The sequence below is a fragment of the Hippocampus comes genome, unplaced genomic scaffold (assembly GCF_001891065.2).
Source record: "Hippocampus comes isolate QL1 unplaced genomic scaffold, H_comes_QL1_v1.1 scaffold50, whole genome shotgun sequence".
Lineage (NCBI taxonomy): Eukaryota > Metazoa > Chordata > Actinopteri > Syngnathiformes > Syngnathidae > Hippocampus > Hippocampus comes.
In genome coordinates, this window is record NW_017805122.1 from 988,838 (window position 1) to 1,007,116 (window position 18,279).

General features: G+C 44.1%; 1 protein-coding gene across 1 annotated transcript; it reads left to right on the forward strand.

Annotated features, from left to right (window-relative positions):
* Positions 1-5,160: 5,160 nt before the first annotated feature.
* On the forward strand, positions 5,161-7,156 carry LOC109513644 (microsomal glutathione S-transferase 1). The gene is made up of 4 exons (XM_019866220.1): positions 5,161-5,225; positions 5,312-5,436; positions 5,507-5,598; positions 5,814-7,156. Exons 2-4 carry the CDS (start codon positions 5,320-5,322, stop codon positions 6,058-6,060), a joined length of 456 nt encoding a protein of 151 aa, XP_019721779.1. The 5' UTR covers positions 5,161-5,225; positions 5,312-5,319; the 3' UTR covers positions 6,061-7,156.
* The last annotated feature ends 11,123 nt before the right edge of the window (positions 7,157-18,279 follow it).

Genomic DNA, 18,279 nt, shown 5'->3' on the forward strand with positions numbered 1-18,279 from the left:
AAATCGGTGACATTATATTCCCATTTTTTGGGGAGTGGAGCCATGATGTTTTCTCAACACAATTATTTTATTCAGTCGCGCTTTTTTGGAGCTATCTCCGCCAGACGGTGCCATGAAACTCAGACTTATGCTTCATGTCATTCATTCAAATTACAGCAACAATTGTTATCAGGTTACACGGTGCACGAAAAGTAGTCAGGACAACCCATCTGTGTTCAATATTATTCATAATGTCATTTCGCCCAGTCGATAAATGCCAGCATTGTGTTTCACTTTAGTGGACGTCATTCATGTCCAGACCTTTTACCGCTATTCTGTATGTTACAACAGCCCTTAACAGCCAATGACAAGGTTTTTATATGCTGCCAGATGTGCTATCGCGAGTTTGATCACCCACCTCAACAATGGCTTGCTAAAAAGGTGGACGTAATGACGGTTCGGGGGCCACGTTTGCAAGTGAGTAAAAAAGACAAAGCCTAAAGGCCCGCGCCTAATGAGCAGCTGTGTGGCTCTCATTAAGAGCAGAGTGCAACCGCTGATCCTTAATGAGCTTCTTCATTAAGATACATCGGGAGGGGAAAGTTGTGTAGTTTTAGTACCCCAAGCGCTGGGGCGGCCTACCACCAACAGGGAAAACCATTATAAATATACCCACCGACTGGATGTGTGTTATAGCACTCATCTTCTGAGATTAAGATACTGTCAATCACAAATGATTGGAGCCGGAGCTCGTAAATGGGTGCAAATGCCGCAGAGTTATTTGAAAAAAAAAAAAAAAAAAAGCATGCCACAATGTATTAAGATTTCTGGCAGACATCGTAATATGGAACAGCATAAACATTTTCTGATATGTTGATGCAAGGTTAACCCTTTCATGCAACAACGGATTGAATGTTTTCGACCGATTCACTTCTGGAGAATTGATCTCATGGTGTGATGACGAGAATCTAAAGTAAAATCTAAACCGATAAAAATATTTCTCCAATTTTCAATTTTGGCTTTAGTCACGGGGCACCCAAAGATTGAATAACTGGTTTCATCAGATTTCACAAATAAATGAAGATGTACGCCAACGGTAGAAAAAAAAATGGGAGAGTTATCCCAATAATATTGCCAAAGTGAATCATATACAGACTGAATAGTACCGGACCGAGCATGGACCCCTGCGGTACACCGTGCATCTTCTATCAAGTCTTAATTTCCAAAATGTACAAACTGTAAGTGATCTGAAAAGTAGGATTTAAACCCATCGAAGGGAGTTTCTGCAACACTTAGTCACACCACTTAACGCTTTCTCGAAAGTCTTGAGAGAAAAGGAAGATCGGTTTACAATTAAGGCCTTTGGAGAAAGAGTAGCATCTTTTTTTTCTTTTTTAAGGAGAGGTTTGATTACAGCTATTTTAAAGGACTGTGGTGCATAGCCTGTCAATGAAGACATATTGATCATGTTAAGTACAGCCGTGCCAACCGGTGGAGGAGCATACTTAAGTAGACCAAGTGGAGAGAAGAGGCCGACTGCAAGACCGATAAGGCGAAAACAAACCAAAAAAAAACCCCCATTTTGTTCCATCCATTTACAATATACATTCACCGGCAAGACGTATTTTTATTCATCACATTTGATTCAGAAGGAAACATTTGAGTCTTCCTTTATAAGCTTCCATCAAGAGAATTGCACAGAATCAACCAAATGACTGTTACAGTATTGTGGATTTAACCGTCACTCAGCTGTCAGTCCATCCATTCTGTTCATATAATTCTCATATGAAAAAAATAAAACTCTATCATCAGTACAGTCTTATCAGAGCTTGCTTGGCTGCTAATCTGATTTCTTATTTTCTTACTGCCCTTGGGCCAGTAGTGTGCGAATGGGGTCAAATGAAACCCAATTGGACAAGTTAATCACGCAATATTTATGGTTTAACCCACAGGTTGCAGTGGGGGCGTGGGGGGGTGAACGCTTACGTTTATCAATTCCATCAGTCGGAGGTCACCTTCCAAATCCTGATTATATGCTGCCAAATTTATTGCCCCCCTCCCCCACACGACACGAGTACGCCGTTGTCGCAGAATTCGGCTTTCATTGATTGGCGACTGCATGTGACAGTCCTGAAAGTAATGCGGACACCGGTTGTGATCAATAAAAAAAAAATGTATGTGCCTAGAACCTAGGAGGCATTCTGTAATGAAATCAATAACTTTGCTTGGCTTGTGGCATTAAGATCATTGGCCGGGCTGTTATTTAGTCATTGTTGTCCTACACCAGCGGCATAACCTGGCGACCATGAGAAATCAATGGGAACACAGCGCAGCTCGCATCCCAATTACTGGCAGGGCTGGCAAGGAATCAATGCGGCTTTTAGCCATTACCACTCCTTGAGGGAAATCACGGGACATTAGTTTTCTCGGGGAATCTGCTGCACAAAAGGAGGACGACGGGTCGCTCTAACGCCGGCCCTCTGAAAGCGCGCAAATAAATAAGAAATAAGAGGAAGGAGAATAGTTTGCCGCCGACTCTCGTTGGGCTCGGCGATGCATTTATTGGTCGAGAGGAAAAACATTGGAAGCAGAAAAATAATTTTAAAAAATGTTTATTTACTCTTTATTTATGTGCTATATTGGTTAAGAGTGTGTTCATGCCCTTTTGTTTTGGTGAAAATATATCCAGCAGTTAATTTTTGGGGTGAGCGGCGGGCAAGGATTGGAAAAAAAAAAAAAAATCATAATTTTGCTTCGGTGTTTTTTTTCCCCATCAAAATGGTTGATGCAAATTTTTTCAAAACAAACAAAATGTAGCATATTCCCATTTTCGTCCCTGGGCATATTGAGATGGCTGTCGAAGTGACATTCTGTTGTGCTTGAGTCTGTCAAAATGAGCACTTCCTTGGTTCTTGCCTCGCCGCAATTCTAAAAACAAAACCAATTTGAATACCCTACCTTGTGTAACGCTCGTATGAATGATGAGCACTCAAAAATGGCCGACACAGCGGGCATTAATCTGTTTTGCGCAAACACAAGCCCCCCCTCCCTTTTTTTCCTGTTCAAAGCAAAGAGCACGGGGGAAAACGTCAGGCGCCGAATAACTAACATCGATGGCTTGCGTGTCACCTGTTATTAGTCTCACGCTTCCACATGTATCAGCGTGTCAAAATCATGGAAAATACGCCTTGGGCCATATAGACAAACTCCCAACATTCTGTTTCTATTTGGCAGCTGATGCATCCGACAACAGTCGACGATTCCGCTCCCATACTGGCACGGGCGCCCAACAAAGTGCCTGTGCCGGGCTTGTTGGAAAGTGACTGGCAGGTGTTTTGCACGCTCTTTTCAAAAGCGCCGGCACGCTGGCAAGGCATGGCTCTTTGTTCAAGCGCGGGGTGTTTCAAGCACCTGGCTCCCAAACACTGCGACATGACGCGCGCTTGATTAAAGCGAAATGACAAGAGTTTGAGACAAAAGTGATTCTGACTACCGTGCAGCTCGGGTCGAGCCGCAGTCTGGAGAGTGCGTGTTGACTGAGGTTTGACGGAAAGGAAAGACGGCACTAAACGCGGCCGTGGAAATCACCAAGGAGGAAAAGAACACTTTGGGTTTCATGAGGAGAATTGAATTTTCCTGACACTTTGCTAGTTGGTTTTGTTTGCGGGCTCACAGTCATCTCAATTTAAAAATGACATTCGATATAGACCCTTTATATTGCCAGATAGCTAAAATCACCCCTCGCTAATGCTACTTAGCCTAGCATCTCTCTGATTACTACAAAACCTGAAATGTTTGAGCTGCGGAAATATATCAGCCTCCGCTGGCTGCAATATATCCCATCAGGTCATCCATGGGGCTTTACCCGTTACGACAAGAGGTGCTAGCAACTAGCTAGCTCGCAAGATTACATAACACGTCCATGGAGGAGCCCGCCATGCATTTCCTTTCACCTCTTTGCTTGGGAAATCGAACAACAACACAAAGCTTCTCTGTAAATTGCGGGAAGATATTTTTTCAGGGTCTAGGCATAGCTAGCTAGCTAACTACAATTTGTAGTCCAATGGTAGAAATGGGCCTGGCTAGTCCTGATATCTAACTCGCAATTCCGCCGGGTAACCACTGATGCGACACAAAGAGTTTCTTTGCTTATTAAATCAAACAACAACAACAACACAAAGCTTTTCTGTAACTTGCAGGAAGATATTTTTTCAGGGTCTAGGCATAGCTAGCTAGCTAACTACAATTTGTAGTCCAATGGTAGAAATGGGCCTGGCTAGTCCTGATATCTAACTCGCAATTCCGCCGGGTAACCACTGATGCGACACAAAGAGTTTCTTTGCTTATTAAATCAAACAACAACAACAACACAAAGCTTTTCTGTAACTTGCAGGAAGATATTTTTTCAGGGTCTAGGCATAGCTAGCTAGCTAACTACAAGTTGAAGTCCAGTGGTAGAAATGTGCCTAGCTAGTACTGTTATCTAATACGCAATTACGCCGGGTAACCACTGATGCGTAAATAAGGCCTCGGGCTCTTAAAAATGGGGCCGCGGGGTCTTATGGAATCAATAATAGGCCAAATGCTTTCTAACCATAACTTTTTGCACTTTTCAGCAATTATCTTCGCACAGTGTTAGCGGAAACGAGTCTCTGAATTGATGTGACTGAACCTGCTCCAACATCCAAACATCGTGCAGAATTTTCATGCCCGACATTTATTTGTGATGAGCAATTCAAATATTCACCTGAATGACTTGACAAATAAATATTTTTTTCACGAAAGCATTTGCGTTTTTCTTTTTCAAAAAGTATCTCATCAGTGGTGCTATAAAGCATGCTAAAACATTCAATTGCTCAAATTTGAGCTTTCAAAGGTTTCACAGCAATCGGTAGCTAGCTTGACAAATGCAAACATTATATTATCCTCAGAATATGTTTAGCAACTCGTACATCGGTCAGGCAACGTTCTTCTCAGCCACAAACTGTCGGCTGCTCAGGGTACTGTGAGCAGACACGTTGTTGCCGCAAGTTGTCCTGCTTCAACCTCTCACCTCGTCTTGCGCAATCAACAAAGCAGACCTCGCAGGATCGCATTACAGACACGCTTGCCGATCATCTGGCTTCACATTCATTTTTACAACGTTGGCCGACTCCACCCCCCCCGGAGGGAATGGGTTAAAGGTTGACTTGCGTTACGTAACACATTCCGGTCTTGTCTCGCTGAAACTGACACCACACGAGCAAGTAGGCTGGTCGATACAGTTGTTTGTGTACATATTTGCTTTTCGTCATTCGCACTTAATAATCGTCTTTTTGGATTCGCCGTAGAGCAGTCACCATGTTGGAGCTGATGCAAGATGAGGTGTTCAAGGCTTTCAGCACCTACGCACTTATCGTCATCCTGAAGATGATGCTTATGTCACCTTTGACTACTTTTTACCGCTTCAGGAAAGGGGTAGGTCGAACCCGAGTTGTGTCTCTTCAATGACTATGAACTCATTTCATTGCCCGCGTCCACGTTTTAGTCTTTTGCCACGGAGGAGGATGTGGCCTTTAAGCCTGCGGAAGAGAGAAAGAAACTGCTGAGAACCCACCCAGATGTCGAGCGAGTTCGTAGGTGAGTCAAAAGTCTGCTGAGATAGCTTTCATTTGTCACATTGCAACAACAACAAAAAAAAAACAGACGTATTTGTCGAGTCACCGGATAAACCAGTGGACCAATAATGCTAACCTGTTGATGCTAATTAAGCTAGCTACTTGTTTCAATACACTTCACGAAACTTATGACTGTCTTCTTCCTCATTTCGGTAATGCGTTTTTTTTGTTCATCAGGTGTCACCTGAATGACTTGGAAAACGTTCTTCCCTTCGTGCTGGTCGGCTTGTTCTACGCCCTGAGTGGACCGGAACTCCCGGCCGCCTTGCTTCATTTCCGGATCTTTGCCGGTTCTCGGATCTTCCACACCATCTCCTACGTCGGGGCTTTTCCTCAGCCCTGCAGGGCTCTGTCCTTTCTCGTGGGCTTGGCAGCCACCATTTCCATGGCCTACAACACCTTCAGTCAGGTTTTCGTGATCTGATGACGAGAGCCGCTGCACCGTGACCATTTTCTGCATTTGAAAGATCAAACTGAAATTCTGCCTGAGAAAATTGTCGTTTTAAGTGTTTTCATGCTGGCCATTTGTTTGTTCATTCATTCGGCCTGTTCAAATATTCACTTCAATAATTTGGCAACTATTTTTGGGTCTAATAAAAGTTTTTTAACAAATTTAAAGAGGGAATTGCATCAGTAATTCCAGAAGCCCTTCCAAAAAAAGAGTTTTGTCAACTGGCCCACAGACATTCAGAATTTGACTCGGGGGCTGGTCCATTGCCACCAAGCGGGTCTTCTCACTGCCACCGAGTCGGAGTTTTATGTTCTGGTCTGTTTCTGAAGAGACCACCCCATGGTTGATTCAGGATCGTCTTCTGCCAGATCTGGAATCTCAAAATCGAGTCTGATGTTATGTTCTTAACAGTACTTTGATCATTGGCAATAAAGGGACCTGTCTGGGCGCCTCCTGCTGCATTCCACAACTGGTGGAAGAAGGCCTTCCAGGCAATCGTGTCGATCTGATCTTTGGACAGGTCTTTGCTTTTCATGCCTGTGTGGTGAGGAACAAAAAAAAAAAAAAAAAAAAAACAAAGAAAAAAAAAAAGTCATTGAGTTACGAAATGCACATTTCCCACTGTTGAGCGGTATTTACCGCAGCGTCTTAAAAGTAAATTACGCTTTACAACTGCAGGGGGAGCCGGGGAGCTATCGATTGTACTTTAATGCTACTTATAAAGCAAAAGTCCGTCAGGAGAATATTACAAGCAGTGGAAGAAATGCGATCCGGGTCTGGTTGTTGACTGTTGTTTTGCTTGATAGAGTTTTTTTATTTTTTTTATTTTCTTAGACCTACTGTTTTGTTAAATTTGGAAAAATGGATTTGGTGAAATTAAATACAACAATGACGCTCTGCCTGACTCGGTGCTGGATGGTCTGGTCACGTTCTTCGCATCAAGTACATTATTCATCCTCTGGAGACCATGATGAAGCACAAAGACAGACTCCCATTAAGTTGCTCCAACTATTTTTATGTATATCACCATTCGTTATTTTTAGGTCTCGGATCCCTGCGCACACTTGAGTGGAGCGGGCCTTCGCAAAAAAAAAAAAAAACCTGGTGCATGACGCTCACACACCAAGCAAGTGAACATGACACATCAACCAAAAACTGCAAGTCTGTTTTGTATTTTTTTTTTTTTAAATTGAACCACAAAAGAAGCAATCAGAAAGTGAAACTGTCGTGGTTGATATTTTAGATACGGTATGTAAAAAAATATATATTATTTTAAGTCATCCATATAATCCCACTTTTTATGATTTTATTTGCTGCCCTGTTTATTTTAATTTAATTAAGGACAAAGAAACAGAATATGACGATTTATTATGATATACATTCATTTTAAGTCACCAATTTTTTTTTTTTATTTGTCATGAGAAAAAAAAAACGACGACGACAGATCAATCCTTCCCCTGTGACGATTCAAAAGTGTTTCTCCCCGCCACAAGAGGGCAGCATTTGAAAAGTCAACCGGGTTGCTTCCTCATTAGGAAATCATTTATGGACCAGGTGCAGCTCATAAAAGCGCCTCAGCTCCAGCAATTAACTTCATTAGCTTAGCTGCGAACATTCCACGGCAAATCCCCACAACGCTGCTTTTCTTTCATTTCAAACCGCTGCAAAAAACACCCCTGCTGAATGTCACACGATTAAACACTCGCTGCCTAATTGACCCGCGTGAACAGAACTCCGTTTTAGCGCCGCCATTTGCTTATTCGTCAGAGCGCTTAGACCCCCGCCACCCCTCCAAAAATGCGCGGACTTGTTTTGCTACAGTGTGTCAGCCACTGATATGATGAATGCCTCTCGCTGCACATGAAGGTGACTGGCGTCAATCCAGAGCAGTGAAACCCATGGGTGGGCACTGCAAATAGTGGGATGAAATTACCATGAAGGCTGCTTTGGGCGGCTGCTTGTCTGCATTGTGTCCTGTTTCTGTATAAGTAGAAGAGGATTTTTTTTTATTTTTTTTTTATGGGCGCTCATTTGTTCGGGACCCTTGGCCCTTCAGGGTCTCTCATTCCTCAGACAAGCCAAGCATTTCACAACTTGGGAGAAGGAGGCGGCGGGGGGTGGGGATGTGGGGGAGGGCGGAGTAAAACCACCCAACACCATCTTTAACTAACAACCATGGACACGCCCACTATTTAGTAATGCTAAGTCTGCCTGCAAAACTAACTTCTTACATTTTGCGTATGTATGCAGCCCGGGGGGCATAAAAGCTAATTTGTGCCGCGTGAATTGCTAACAGCATTAGTGCACAAAAATTACTCATGAGTGCCCGCAAACTACCAATGAGAGGCCACAAACTACCAATTTATGTGCTCAAACGAATGAAAAATGACATCGACGGGCTTGAAGCAACTATATTAGAATACAACCGGTGCAGAGACACAGATAGACAGGCAATATAATGATACTCGCAGGCCTCTATTCTTTATCCTCTGTGTAGAAAAAAAATAATGCAGCTTTCTGAGCAGTTATGACACTCTTCTTCATGTATATATGAATGTATATATGTACGTATACTGTTCTACCCCCTGGTGGACAAGGCGCATACTCCATACTCTATTTTATTTATGATTTAAAATGCTGTCAAGACTACACTGTAATAGACATTACAGTGTAGAACACATTTCAATGTCTGTTGTTTCATGTGCATGCAGGTCAGGAACTCAGTGAAACTTGTAGTCAACATTTTTTTTTTGGGGGGGGGCTGGGGAGGGGATTGTTCACACATTCGTCAAGCACAACCTTCCTTCTGCGTACAGCCTGGGAGGAACATTTAAACCAAGACATGCATTCGAAATCAGCTAATTAGGCAGACTTTGCCCATGCACAGATCCAGTTTTGATACTCCGTGTGTCATCAATTCTATATTTCATGTATGACAGCCTGATTAGACGCCTCGTGCGTTTGAAAAAAATAAAAAAGTCACATCACGATGTCTGTTCTTTTTCTTTTGTGTCTTGCGCTTCATTAACTGTCATCCACATGCTCGGGATCCGCCTGGTGTCTTTTTTTTTTTTTTCCCGCTCAGCTTTTTAACCGCATCGCCGCTTAATTAGACACAACTTCAAAGTCACGCTCCACGCGGAGATGAAGCAGATATTTATATCTTACAGCGGCACCTTAAGGTCCTGGTAATGCAATGAGAAGATAGTGGGGGTGATTTACGCGAATGGGAATCAATTGGGTGCCATCAGGTGGACATTTTGAGGCCACAAAAATCTTGATATATATTTTTTTTAATCTTGCATGGTGAAGGCACATGCAGTTTCGTTTCACGGAATTTGGTTCATCTTTTAGCTTGTCATTTACGTTTGCTAGCTTCATGCTAACAGATAATAGGAAACAGCATAGACAGGCTATAAATAGCACCGATGTGACGGTGTTTCAAGCAACAGATATTTGAACAAAAAACAATGGAGCAAAACACGTAGATGGATAATATCCTAGTATTCATGCAGGCCTATATTCTTCATCCTCTGTAAAGAATGACTAATAATACTTCAACTTATTGATGAGTGCCCCCCAAAAAATCTTTTTCCTTCATATGGTGGCAAGACATGCAGTTTAGTTTTGCTGAAATCATCAATTATTGATTACAAATAATGTATTTTGGTCAGCCTTTATATCTGCTAGCTTAATGCTAATACATAATGGGAAACCGGCTAATGAATGGCACCAATGTGACGGTGTTTTAAGCGACAGATATCTGAACAAAAAAACGCTGGAGCAACACATGTAGACAGATAATATCATAGCATTCACGCCTGCCTATATTCTTTATCCTCTGCATAGAGATGGCTACAAATGAGTGACTGTCTCCAGTGATTTAATTGGGGAAATTTGGATTTAAATCGGTCAAGGGACCACTGTCATTCTTATTTTAACATTTAGAGTAAAAAAAGTAACCCACACAAGGCAAAATCAATGCTCGCGGATGCCGCTTCCGTGGTCCAAATCTTTTTCTCTGCAGTTTTCATCCATACAAAAGACCCCATAAACACTTCCTCCTTATGCCTCACCTCACTACCCCCCCATGACCCACCCGGGGGAATGCATATGCACGAATTTTGAAAAGCCGACACTCCGTACGGCGAAATCCTTGTGAATAGTCGTGCGGTATATGTACAAATGAAATTTCAATTGCGCACGCCAACCCCCGACACTGCATGTTCTGCATTTTGCAACTTTTCAAGAGTGGCTCAACAACGAATGAATGTCAGTGTTTAACTTCTTGTTGACTTTCCTAAAGGCGTGAAATTGCTGTGTATTAAAATAAATAAATGACGCTGCACGTTCAGCATTTTGCAACTTTTCAAGAGTGGCTCTACAACGAATGAATGTCAGTGTTTAACTTCTCGTTGACTTTCCTCAAGGCGTGAAATTGCTGTGTATTAAAATAAATAAATACAAAATAGCCGCGTCTCTGCAGTGGCTTTTTATTTTTTTTCTTTTGGACACAAAAGTCCTATTTTGTATGAAATATTGTTTACACGTCCATCTAAATCGGTGGTCGTGAGCACAAGTTAATGTTGTGGCAAAAAAACTTTATGCGCTTGACCCCCACTGTGTATTTTCCTTCACTTGCAATGGCCACGTCGCATATTACGCGGGCCTCCGGAAAGCTCTCAGCCCGGCATTTTGCATTTAAAAAAAAAAAAATGTATGAAATATTGTTTACACGTCCATCTAAATCGGTGGTCGTGAGCACAAGTTAATGTTGTGGCAAAAAAACTTTATGCGCTTGACCCCCACTGTGTATTTTCCTTCACTTGCAATGGCCACGTCGCATATTACGCGGGCCTCCGGAAAGTTCTCAGCCCGGCATTTTGCATTTAAAAAAAAAAAAGTCCTCCTCTGCTAATAAGAAATATCAAAAGGCCAGGCGGGTCACGCAAACAAATAAATAGACGCGGGTTTTAATCTCCGCCGACCCTTGCAGCCAGCTGACTCGTCTTCATATGTTTCAATCAGTTGCCGAGCATGGCTGGGGTCAGCAGATTGCTTATGCTGATCCCAGTGATTGGAGCGCAGGTGATTACCATAAGCAATTTAAATTTTATTGATTTAACCTCTTGAGTGCAGTAATTGAAAAGCCGGGTTTTTCCGAGCCGCCTCCTCCCGCCGCTTCAACTCCCCCTTCCAAGTATTTTATTTTATTTATTTATTCTCCCCACCAGCTCACCGTTTGTCATTTCGTCATCAGAGGAAGCGGCCGAAGCGCCGAATAACCGATCGGTCCTCGGCTCGCCTTGGCTAACAACAATGGCGGCGTTCAATTAACAACACGGTAGGGATAATTTACAGGCTCGCCGTCGTCGCCGGGGTAGCCGGAGGTCACGCGGAATGTCCGTATTTCCACCCCCCCCTTTCATAAGAACAATTTTCTGATAATTCTTCCCGTGAATAGACCGTCATTACTAATCACCATCGCTAACACAAAAAGCCCAATTTCTTACTTAATTACAGTTTTTATTTTAGATAAGAAAGACAGACTAATTGTAAATTACCGAGCGGAATTGGCCCAAAAAACGATCTTGGCGTTTGTTCATTAAAATATTCCCGAATGCGCGCCGTATCTTCTTCATTATACCGAGCCATAATGGAGGACTAGATTCCGCCCTCAGATCAATTAATAAATGTAGAAAACTCCACCTGGGAAGAGACACTTGTGCGTTCTCCATTTTTCATCAAGCACCCGCCATTCCTCACAAGGGAATCACAATTTCTTGTTTTAATATTTTAGTGCTCTAACTTAAGCTTCCGAAATTCTCTCCAGGTAGGGCCACTAGATCATCTTGACATTTCAAAGTACTGAAACCTTTGGAGTAAAGCGATTTTTATGAAAATCTATTCACGTAATTTGTGCTTGTCAGGCGACCCTGCTTCGCAGCGGGAGTGGCTCAAACGCCATATTTCACCTTCTGGTCCTCTCGGACGGGGACACGAAGTGGCTCGGACGCATTTGACGTGATCGTGACGATGATGGCGGGAAAGCGGTTGCGCAATAGACCTCCATTTGGCAGCAATGCTTACATCTGTGACATGACTCAAACAATTTGAGTTGTGTCAACATACATTTTTGTCTTCGGTGCCCTACTTTTTGACTAGGGATGTTTTTGTGTCCAAAGCTTACCCTTCAGATCGGCAAAATTCCACCGATTAGCCGTAGTAACACTTTAGCAAGAAGTGACGGGTACGATCGGACTGAGACCGCGCGGTGAGAGGTGTGTGCGGCTCCCAGTCGGTCAGTACGATCACTATCCGAAAAACTGAAAGCTAGCATTGTCCGAATTCAGATTTATGCCATGTTTTTTTTTAAATAAAATTTGGATCCTGCACTCAAAATGACGTTAAAAACAGCTGTCAGACCGAACTCAGGCAAAAATGTGTGGCCATTTGCTAGCGTCAATCCATTCTATTGGCAAAAAGGTCCTTGAAATCAAGAGAGCCAAAGTCACACTATTTTCAAAATTTCCCAATTAGGTTTCGGAATAACTGCAAGGAAGCCTTGACCTTTGCTTTAACGGCGTCTGGAATTCCATCCAAACGAAGTCATTGAAGCACGGCACGCAATTTACGACCGGCTCCAAATCCGGTAAAATAAGCATCAATGGGCCGCAGCATTATGAGGGAAACTCCAACCATTCCTTTCAGACACACGTTTGGAGTTAATGAGTTCTGCGGGAGAATAATCAATAACCTGGAGGGTGGCTAATTAACTGCTAATCATCCGGACCCATTTTGGTGAGGCACAAATGTGAACCATTATAAGTAGCCATGTTAATAATAGATAAATCTGACAGTTTTTTTTTTTAACTTTTATTAGCGAAATAAAAGCGAGCTTATCAGCTGACAGGTCCAAAATTGCTCTGGGGAATCAGTGTTTACCCTTCAAAAAGATTCCCCGCGCGACAGCAAGACGGGTTTTGTTTAGCAGTCGTTTGACGTTCAGGATTTAGAACACGCTTTCACATGATTACCCCGCATCGCGAGCGAAGAGACAACATTCCTTCTGCTCGAACGCTTCAAGGATTCGCTCGGGTCCAGGTACTCGAAACAGAACCGGCTTTTTGCAAACGCCGTCGCAAAAGCGCTAGCTTAAAAGCTGGCACGGCTTTATGTATTAACAAAGCACGAGGCAGTAGAATGGCGATCAGAGTATTATAACTCTTCAACCATGAAAACTAAGCTGCGCTTTTGTCGCGCTCACCCTGGATTGTGTGCTGAGACCTCGTCGGCGCATTTCGAGCTGTGTCAGAAACATCCGCGCTTGTACTTGACTGTACGCGCTCCATATGGGAACAATGGGCAGTTGGACTTCAGTTTCCACCCCCTCCGGTCATGCGGATGTGCTCTCACTCTCTGTCAGGACGCTGGGAAAACAATTCCGGTGTAACACCTTGTCGTCCATATGCCGAAAGTTATTCTGGTGTCGATAATATTGATGAGACGATTTTGTAAATAGCCCAGGGATTGTAGTGTGAAAAAACGCAGCTGCCTTTCAAAGATATTTGGACATGTTTTGTTCAATAAGAAGGCAGCTTGTTCAAGCTTCATGCGTAATCTCTAACTCCCTCGATCTTTGAAAGCAGCAGTGCATGAAATCACCGCGCATTTGGCTGCAAAGAGATCGCCGAAGGGATTTTATTTGGTCGGAGTAAGCCGTACACCAAATATGGCTTCGAGGTATCAGTCTCACGAGTAAATTCGGGCAATTAGTACTTGGCGGATTTCTCTGGTGTGACAATGATTCTTACCAACAGATTTTAAAAAGGCTTTCCATTGGTCAGAACCATTTTCAATTGAGGAATAATTCGTCAAACACAGATTTTCAGTTTTTAATGGGAGTGATGCCCAAAGCACAGCGCGAACAAATTCCAGGGCATGAATTTGGGTGGGACTAGCTAGGCTAACCGGGGACTTGGAAGTTTCCCCAAACTCATCTGAGGGAATGAACACCGACTGTAAACAGATCTCCTACACCAATAGACCGTGCTAAAGTCAGTCGTTTTTGTTTTTATTTTTGCTTACACTCTCTCATAGAGGTTGACGTGCATTATGAGGACTTGTCATGAAAGCAGTAGGTGCTCGGGCCTATTTTATTTTCCTGATGTTATATTTTGGATGTTTGTTTTAGTACTCCTGAATACAGCTCGATTTACAGGACGCCGTGATTGATGGCACAATGATAGTCGGGGCTGCGTCTAATTGCAATAAGGACGTTACATATTTTGGGGTGTTTGTGTGTGATCATTTCAAAATGACTCTAGGCTGAATAGGCTCAGACAAATCTGCCCCCCTCCCGCTGTGGTGAGCGAAGACCGAGCGCAGAATGATGTCAGTGTGTTAGCGGTGTTGCCAGCCCTCTGACATATCAGATTGAGGGTAGAAATCCGTCAAGGCAACATCCCTCATGCTCCGTGGAGATGTCAATGATCCCGTCGCTGCGAGAGGGCGGGACTAACGTTTGTGCACCTGGGGAAACTGCAGAACCCGCCGGCGAAAACTGTGACGCGGGCGCGATTGAAGATACAGAAGAAGTCCGTGAGGGAGCAAACACATTTATTTGGCCTGGGCGCAGCAGCGTGCTCCAGCTTTCACCCCGGTGGAACTCGCAAAATCAATAATTGAACAGAGCAAGGATAATAGCGACGACACGCGCCGTGCACTCTTTCAGCGTGATGATGGAAACATATTTGTTGGCAAAATAAATTGCGGCGGGTGGTCACTTGTCTGCCCGCTGAAGGAGAAATGAAGAGTCATGATGCCCACGCAGAACCGAGCATGTTGGTAGTCTGTCACTGGCCAATAAAAAGAGAGTCAGGAAAGTCGCGAACGGGAGAAGGATTCTTATTTCTTGAAAAATGTCTCATCTTGAAAATGGATTCAAAATGCTTCCCCTGGATCCGACGATAAGGTCGGCTGACTTCAGAATTTACCGGGGCACTGCAAAGTTCATCTGTGTCAGGAAGTGTCAGATGCTCACGCTTTTGTAAGCAGGCGTGTTGTCATGTGTGAAGCAGCCACGAGTTGTCGTGCCACAGGATCTTTGTGTAGCAAGTTGAGCACTCATAGTTTGGGTTTGAAATATCTTTCATGACACCAATCCTGGGACTTTTCTGACACGGATCGAAAAAAAGATCTGTTTCAAGTTCTGATGGTCTTTCCTTTAGCGCGTTTGGGTACACCTGCATGAAATGCTGATGTGGGTCCCTCCGCCTTCCCTCGGGTCGTTCTTCTTCCATCCCTTCCCTGTGGCAATACATCCAATTTCCTCAGCAGAAATCATTATTTGGCATCATTACCATTCCTAACACTTTTATCTACCCGTCCCTTGTTTCCTCTCTCCATTGCCTGATTAAATTTGAGGAGGGTGAGGTGGGTGGGGGGGTGACTACCCTTTTACGCCAACCCGAATAAGCCTTGCAGTCGTCTCTATTGGGATATTTTTAAAGGTTCCAGCGTGGCTGCTGTCTAAATAGGAACAGGACGCCATTCAACGTTTCCAACAATGTTTCGAAGGAGCCAACTTGAATTACTGGTCGAGCAGCAGATGTTCCGATTTAAAGTTTGTTAGCAACGGTCATGAATGGATGAGGACACTGCCAGGCAATGTATGCTGGAGTGAAACAGAAATTTCAAGCCAGGAGTGGTGATTTAAAACTTTGGGCCATTTTAGCGCCATTGGCGACCCAGGAGCGTCGTCAACGTTGTGAAAGACTGCAAATTTTCCTGGTATGGCCATGTTACAAGATCCGCAGAGAGCCTTGGACAAACCTTCCTTCAAGAATCCGTAGAAGCAAAGCGGAGATGAGGTCGCCCCAGGATGAATTGGAGACATGGACAAACATTCCAATCCACCAACCCCTGGATACCGTCAAAGACCGACAGAGGGGGGGACGGTTTTAGTGTACTCATCTGCAAATTCTTGGGACAACTTGAAATCGAGCTAGATAGCCATTGAAACTTACTCTACCAAAATCAACATTTTGACTTTTTGACCCTCTACTTCTTGAACAAAGCAGAAGTAATCAAGCAAATCAGAGTCTGAGTGTCAAAGAAGGCAAAACCTTGGACACATTAGTCTCAAGAAAGCCGATACTGTCATGGCAACCGTCGCTACGAAAGAAACAAATTCTGACCTCAACGATGACTCCCGCACTATTGCAAGTCTCGTGTCTCCGACGCCTGTATCGAATTTTACCCATTGTTGGATCGCAGAGGAAAAGGATGGTATCGACTATCACCGCTACAGATTAACAAACAAAATCTGATTCGCATTTTAACGAGTATTTATTCGTTCTCTGGCAGTACTTTCTTGACAGCGCTACCAAAGCCCCACGAGCTGCCCTTTCTCATAAGAAATTCTGTCCCCCAGTTGGCCGACGCATCTCACTTTCTGAAAACGCCTGAATATGTATTCGCAAGATGTTCCATATTCCTGAAAATTCATTGCACCGCTCGCTTAGTTGTACCATGGAAGGTTCTGGCCTGACATGTTCCATTAGTCCGCTTTTGGAGCCTCACCGATTGCATTTCACGCTTGACAACATCTTGTGGTCACTAACGCGGACTCTTATCCGCAGTTCTGTGTAACGTATTAATTAAAGTCGAATCGCACTCCCCGTAGCATTGGGTTATTGTTAAGCAGTATCTGCCAGTGCCAAAAATGAATTATTCATTCTTGCTGTTTTGGTTTCTTTGTTGTCCCTGCAGGCAGGGCCCAGGTAAGTCCCGATGCCTCAGTAGTGCTTCACGCGGCTGGGAGGCCCTGGGGTAGAGCCTCCGGCGATGGCTTTAGCCTAGCTGCTCCCCGGAGACACTCCCGCTCAACCGCTCCGTTCCGTCTTCAAAGACAAATACAAACACCGCAGTCTCCCCACCGTCTCCCGGCTCCTGCGTCTCTCTTGTGCTTGCGAGAGCTCACGCGGTATATTGTTCCCCTCCCGCTCTGCCCACATATTCAAGCCGGAGTGAGTTACGCCGCGGCAAATTTTGTACGTGGGCGCCTTCTTTCAAATTGTGCAAGTGCGGTCAAGGGTTCAGCGGCGGAGGCGGCCGAAAGAAAGTCTTTTGTGACTTTCCAGATGCAGAATTATCCCTGCAAACAAAACACGCGGCGTGGCGGGGACATGAAGTTTGTTGATAAAACATCCGCTTGAGTTTACAGTTTATGTCGAGGGATGTCTAAGGGAGAAGAATATACACCCACGGCCCCCCAAACAAACCCCAAAACAAAGGCAGGTAAAAAGCTAACGGACACTTGCAGGGGTACACTGGAAAAACTGAATCAAAAACACAAAGTCCTGAAAAATCGCAAAACTCAAAGGAACAAACAAAAACCAATGACGGTAACACGACGATCTGACAAAGACTGACAGAACCCTGGGAACTAAATACAAGCAAACTGACGAGACAACAAGGAACACCTGGACAAGACACAAGGGACCCGGATGACCAGAACAGGTGGAAACCAAACCAAACGAGGAAGACAAAAACACACAAGGAAACAAAACCAAATAGGATCTTAAAAACAGAATCATGACAGTACTCTTCCCTCAAGGGACGGATGGATCCCAGACGTCCCAAAGTCACCTAGTGACGCCCGCTGGCCACATGACATGGACAGAACCGAATGGCGGCCGCAGAACGTACGCCGACTAAAGCGGAACATGTGGCGACTGCAGGTCGTGCGCTGCCGGAACAGGAACGGGTGGCGGCACAAAGGGTTGAGGGAGCTGATTGGTTAACGCAAGGGACTCGGATGACCGGAACAGGTGGAAACAAAACCAAACGAGGAAGACAAAAGCACACGAGGAAACAAAACTATGAAACAAAAACCAAAAGTCATCTTAAAAACAGAATCATGACAAAAACGAATCAGAGACCAGACACGATTGGAACTAGAAACTCTAAAAGGTGTTCTGAGAAGAGCTTGCTGGTGTTTCTACCTCGAATAAACCCCACGCCGTGACGGGTTTTTGTTATATTCATGATGTTCGGAAGATACTCCGCCGTCCACCTTGGCCTTTAAGGCTATAGTTTTGGCGGAGAATTAGCAATGTCAGGTTCCGTGACGGTGAACAGTAATTACAGCAAGGCCCCGGCCCCATCAAGACCCCCCTCCCCGCCCCG

Coding starts and splice junctions, on each gene's coding strand:
- LOC109513644 (XM_019866220.1), top strand. CDS start 5,320: ATGTTGGAGCTGATGCAAGATGAGGTGTTCAAGGCTTTCAGCACCTAC. Junction 5,437..5,506: donor TTTACCGCTTCAGGAAAGGG/GTAGGTCGAACC, acceptor TCCACGTTTTAG/TCTTTTGCCACGGAGGAGGA. Junction 5,599..5,813: donor GATGTCGAGCGAGTTCGTAG/GTGAGTCAAAAG, acceptor TTTGTTCATCAG/GTGTCACCTGAATGACTTGG.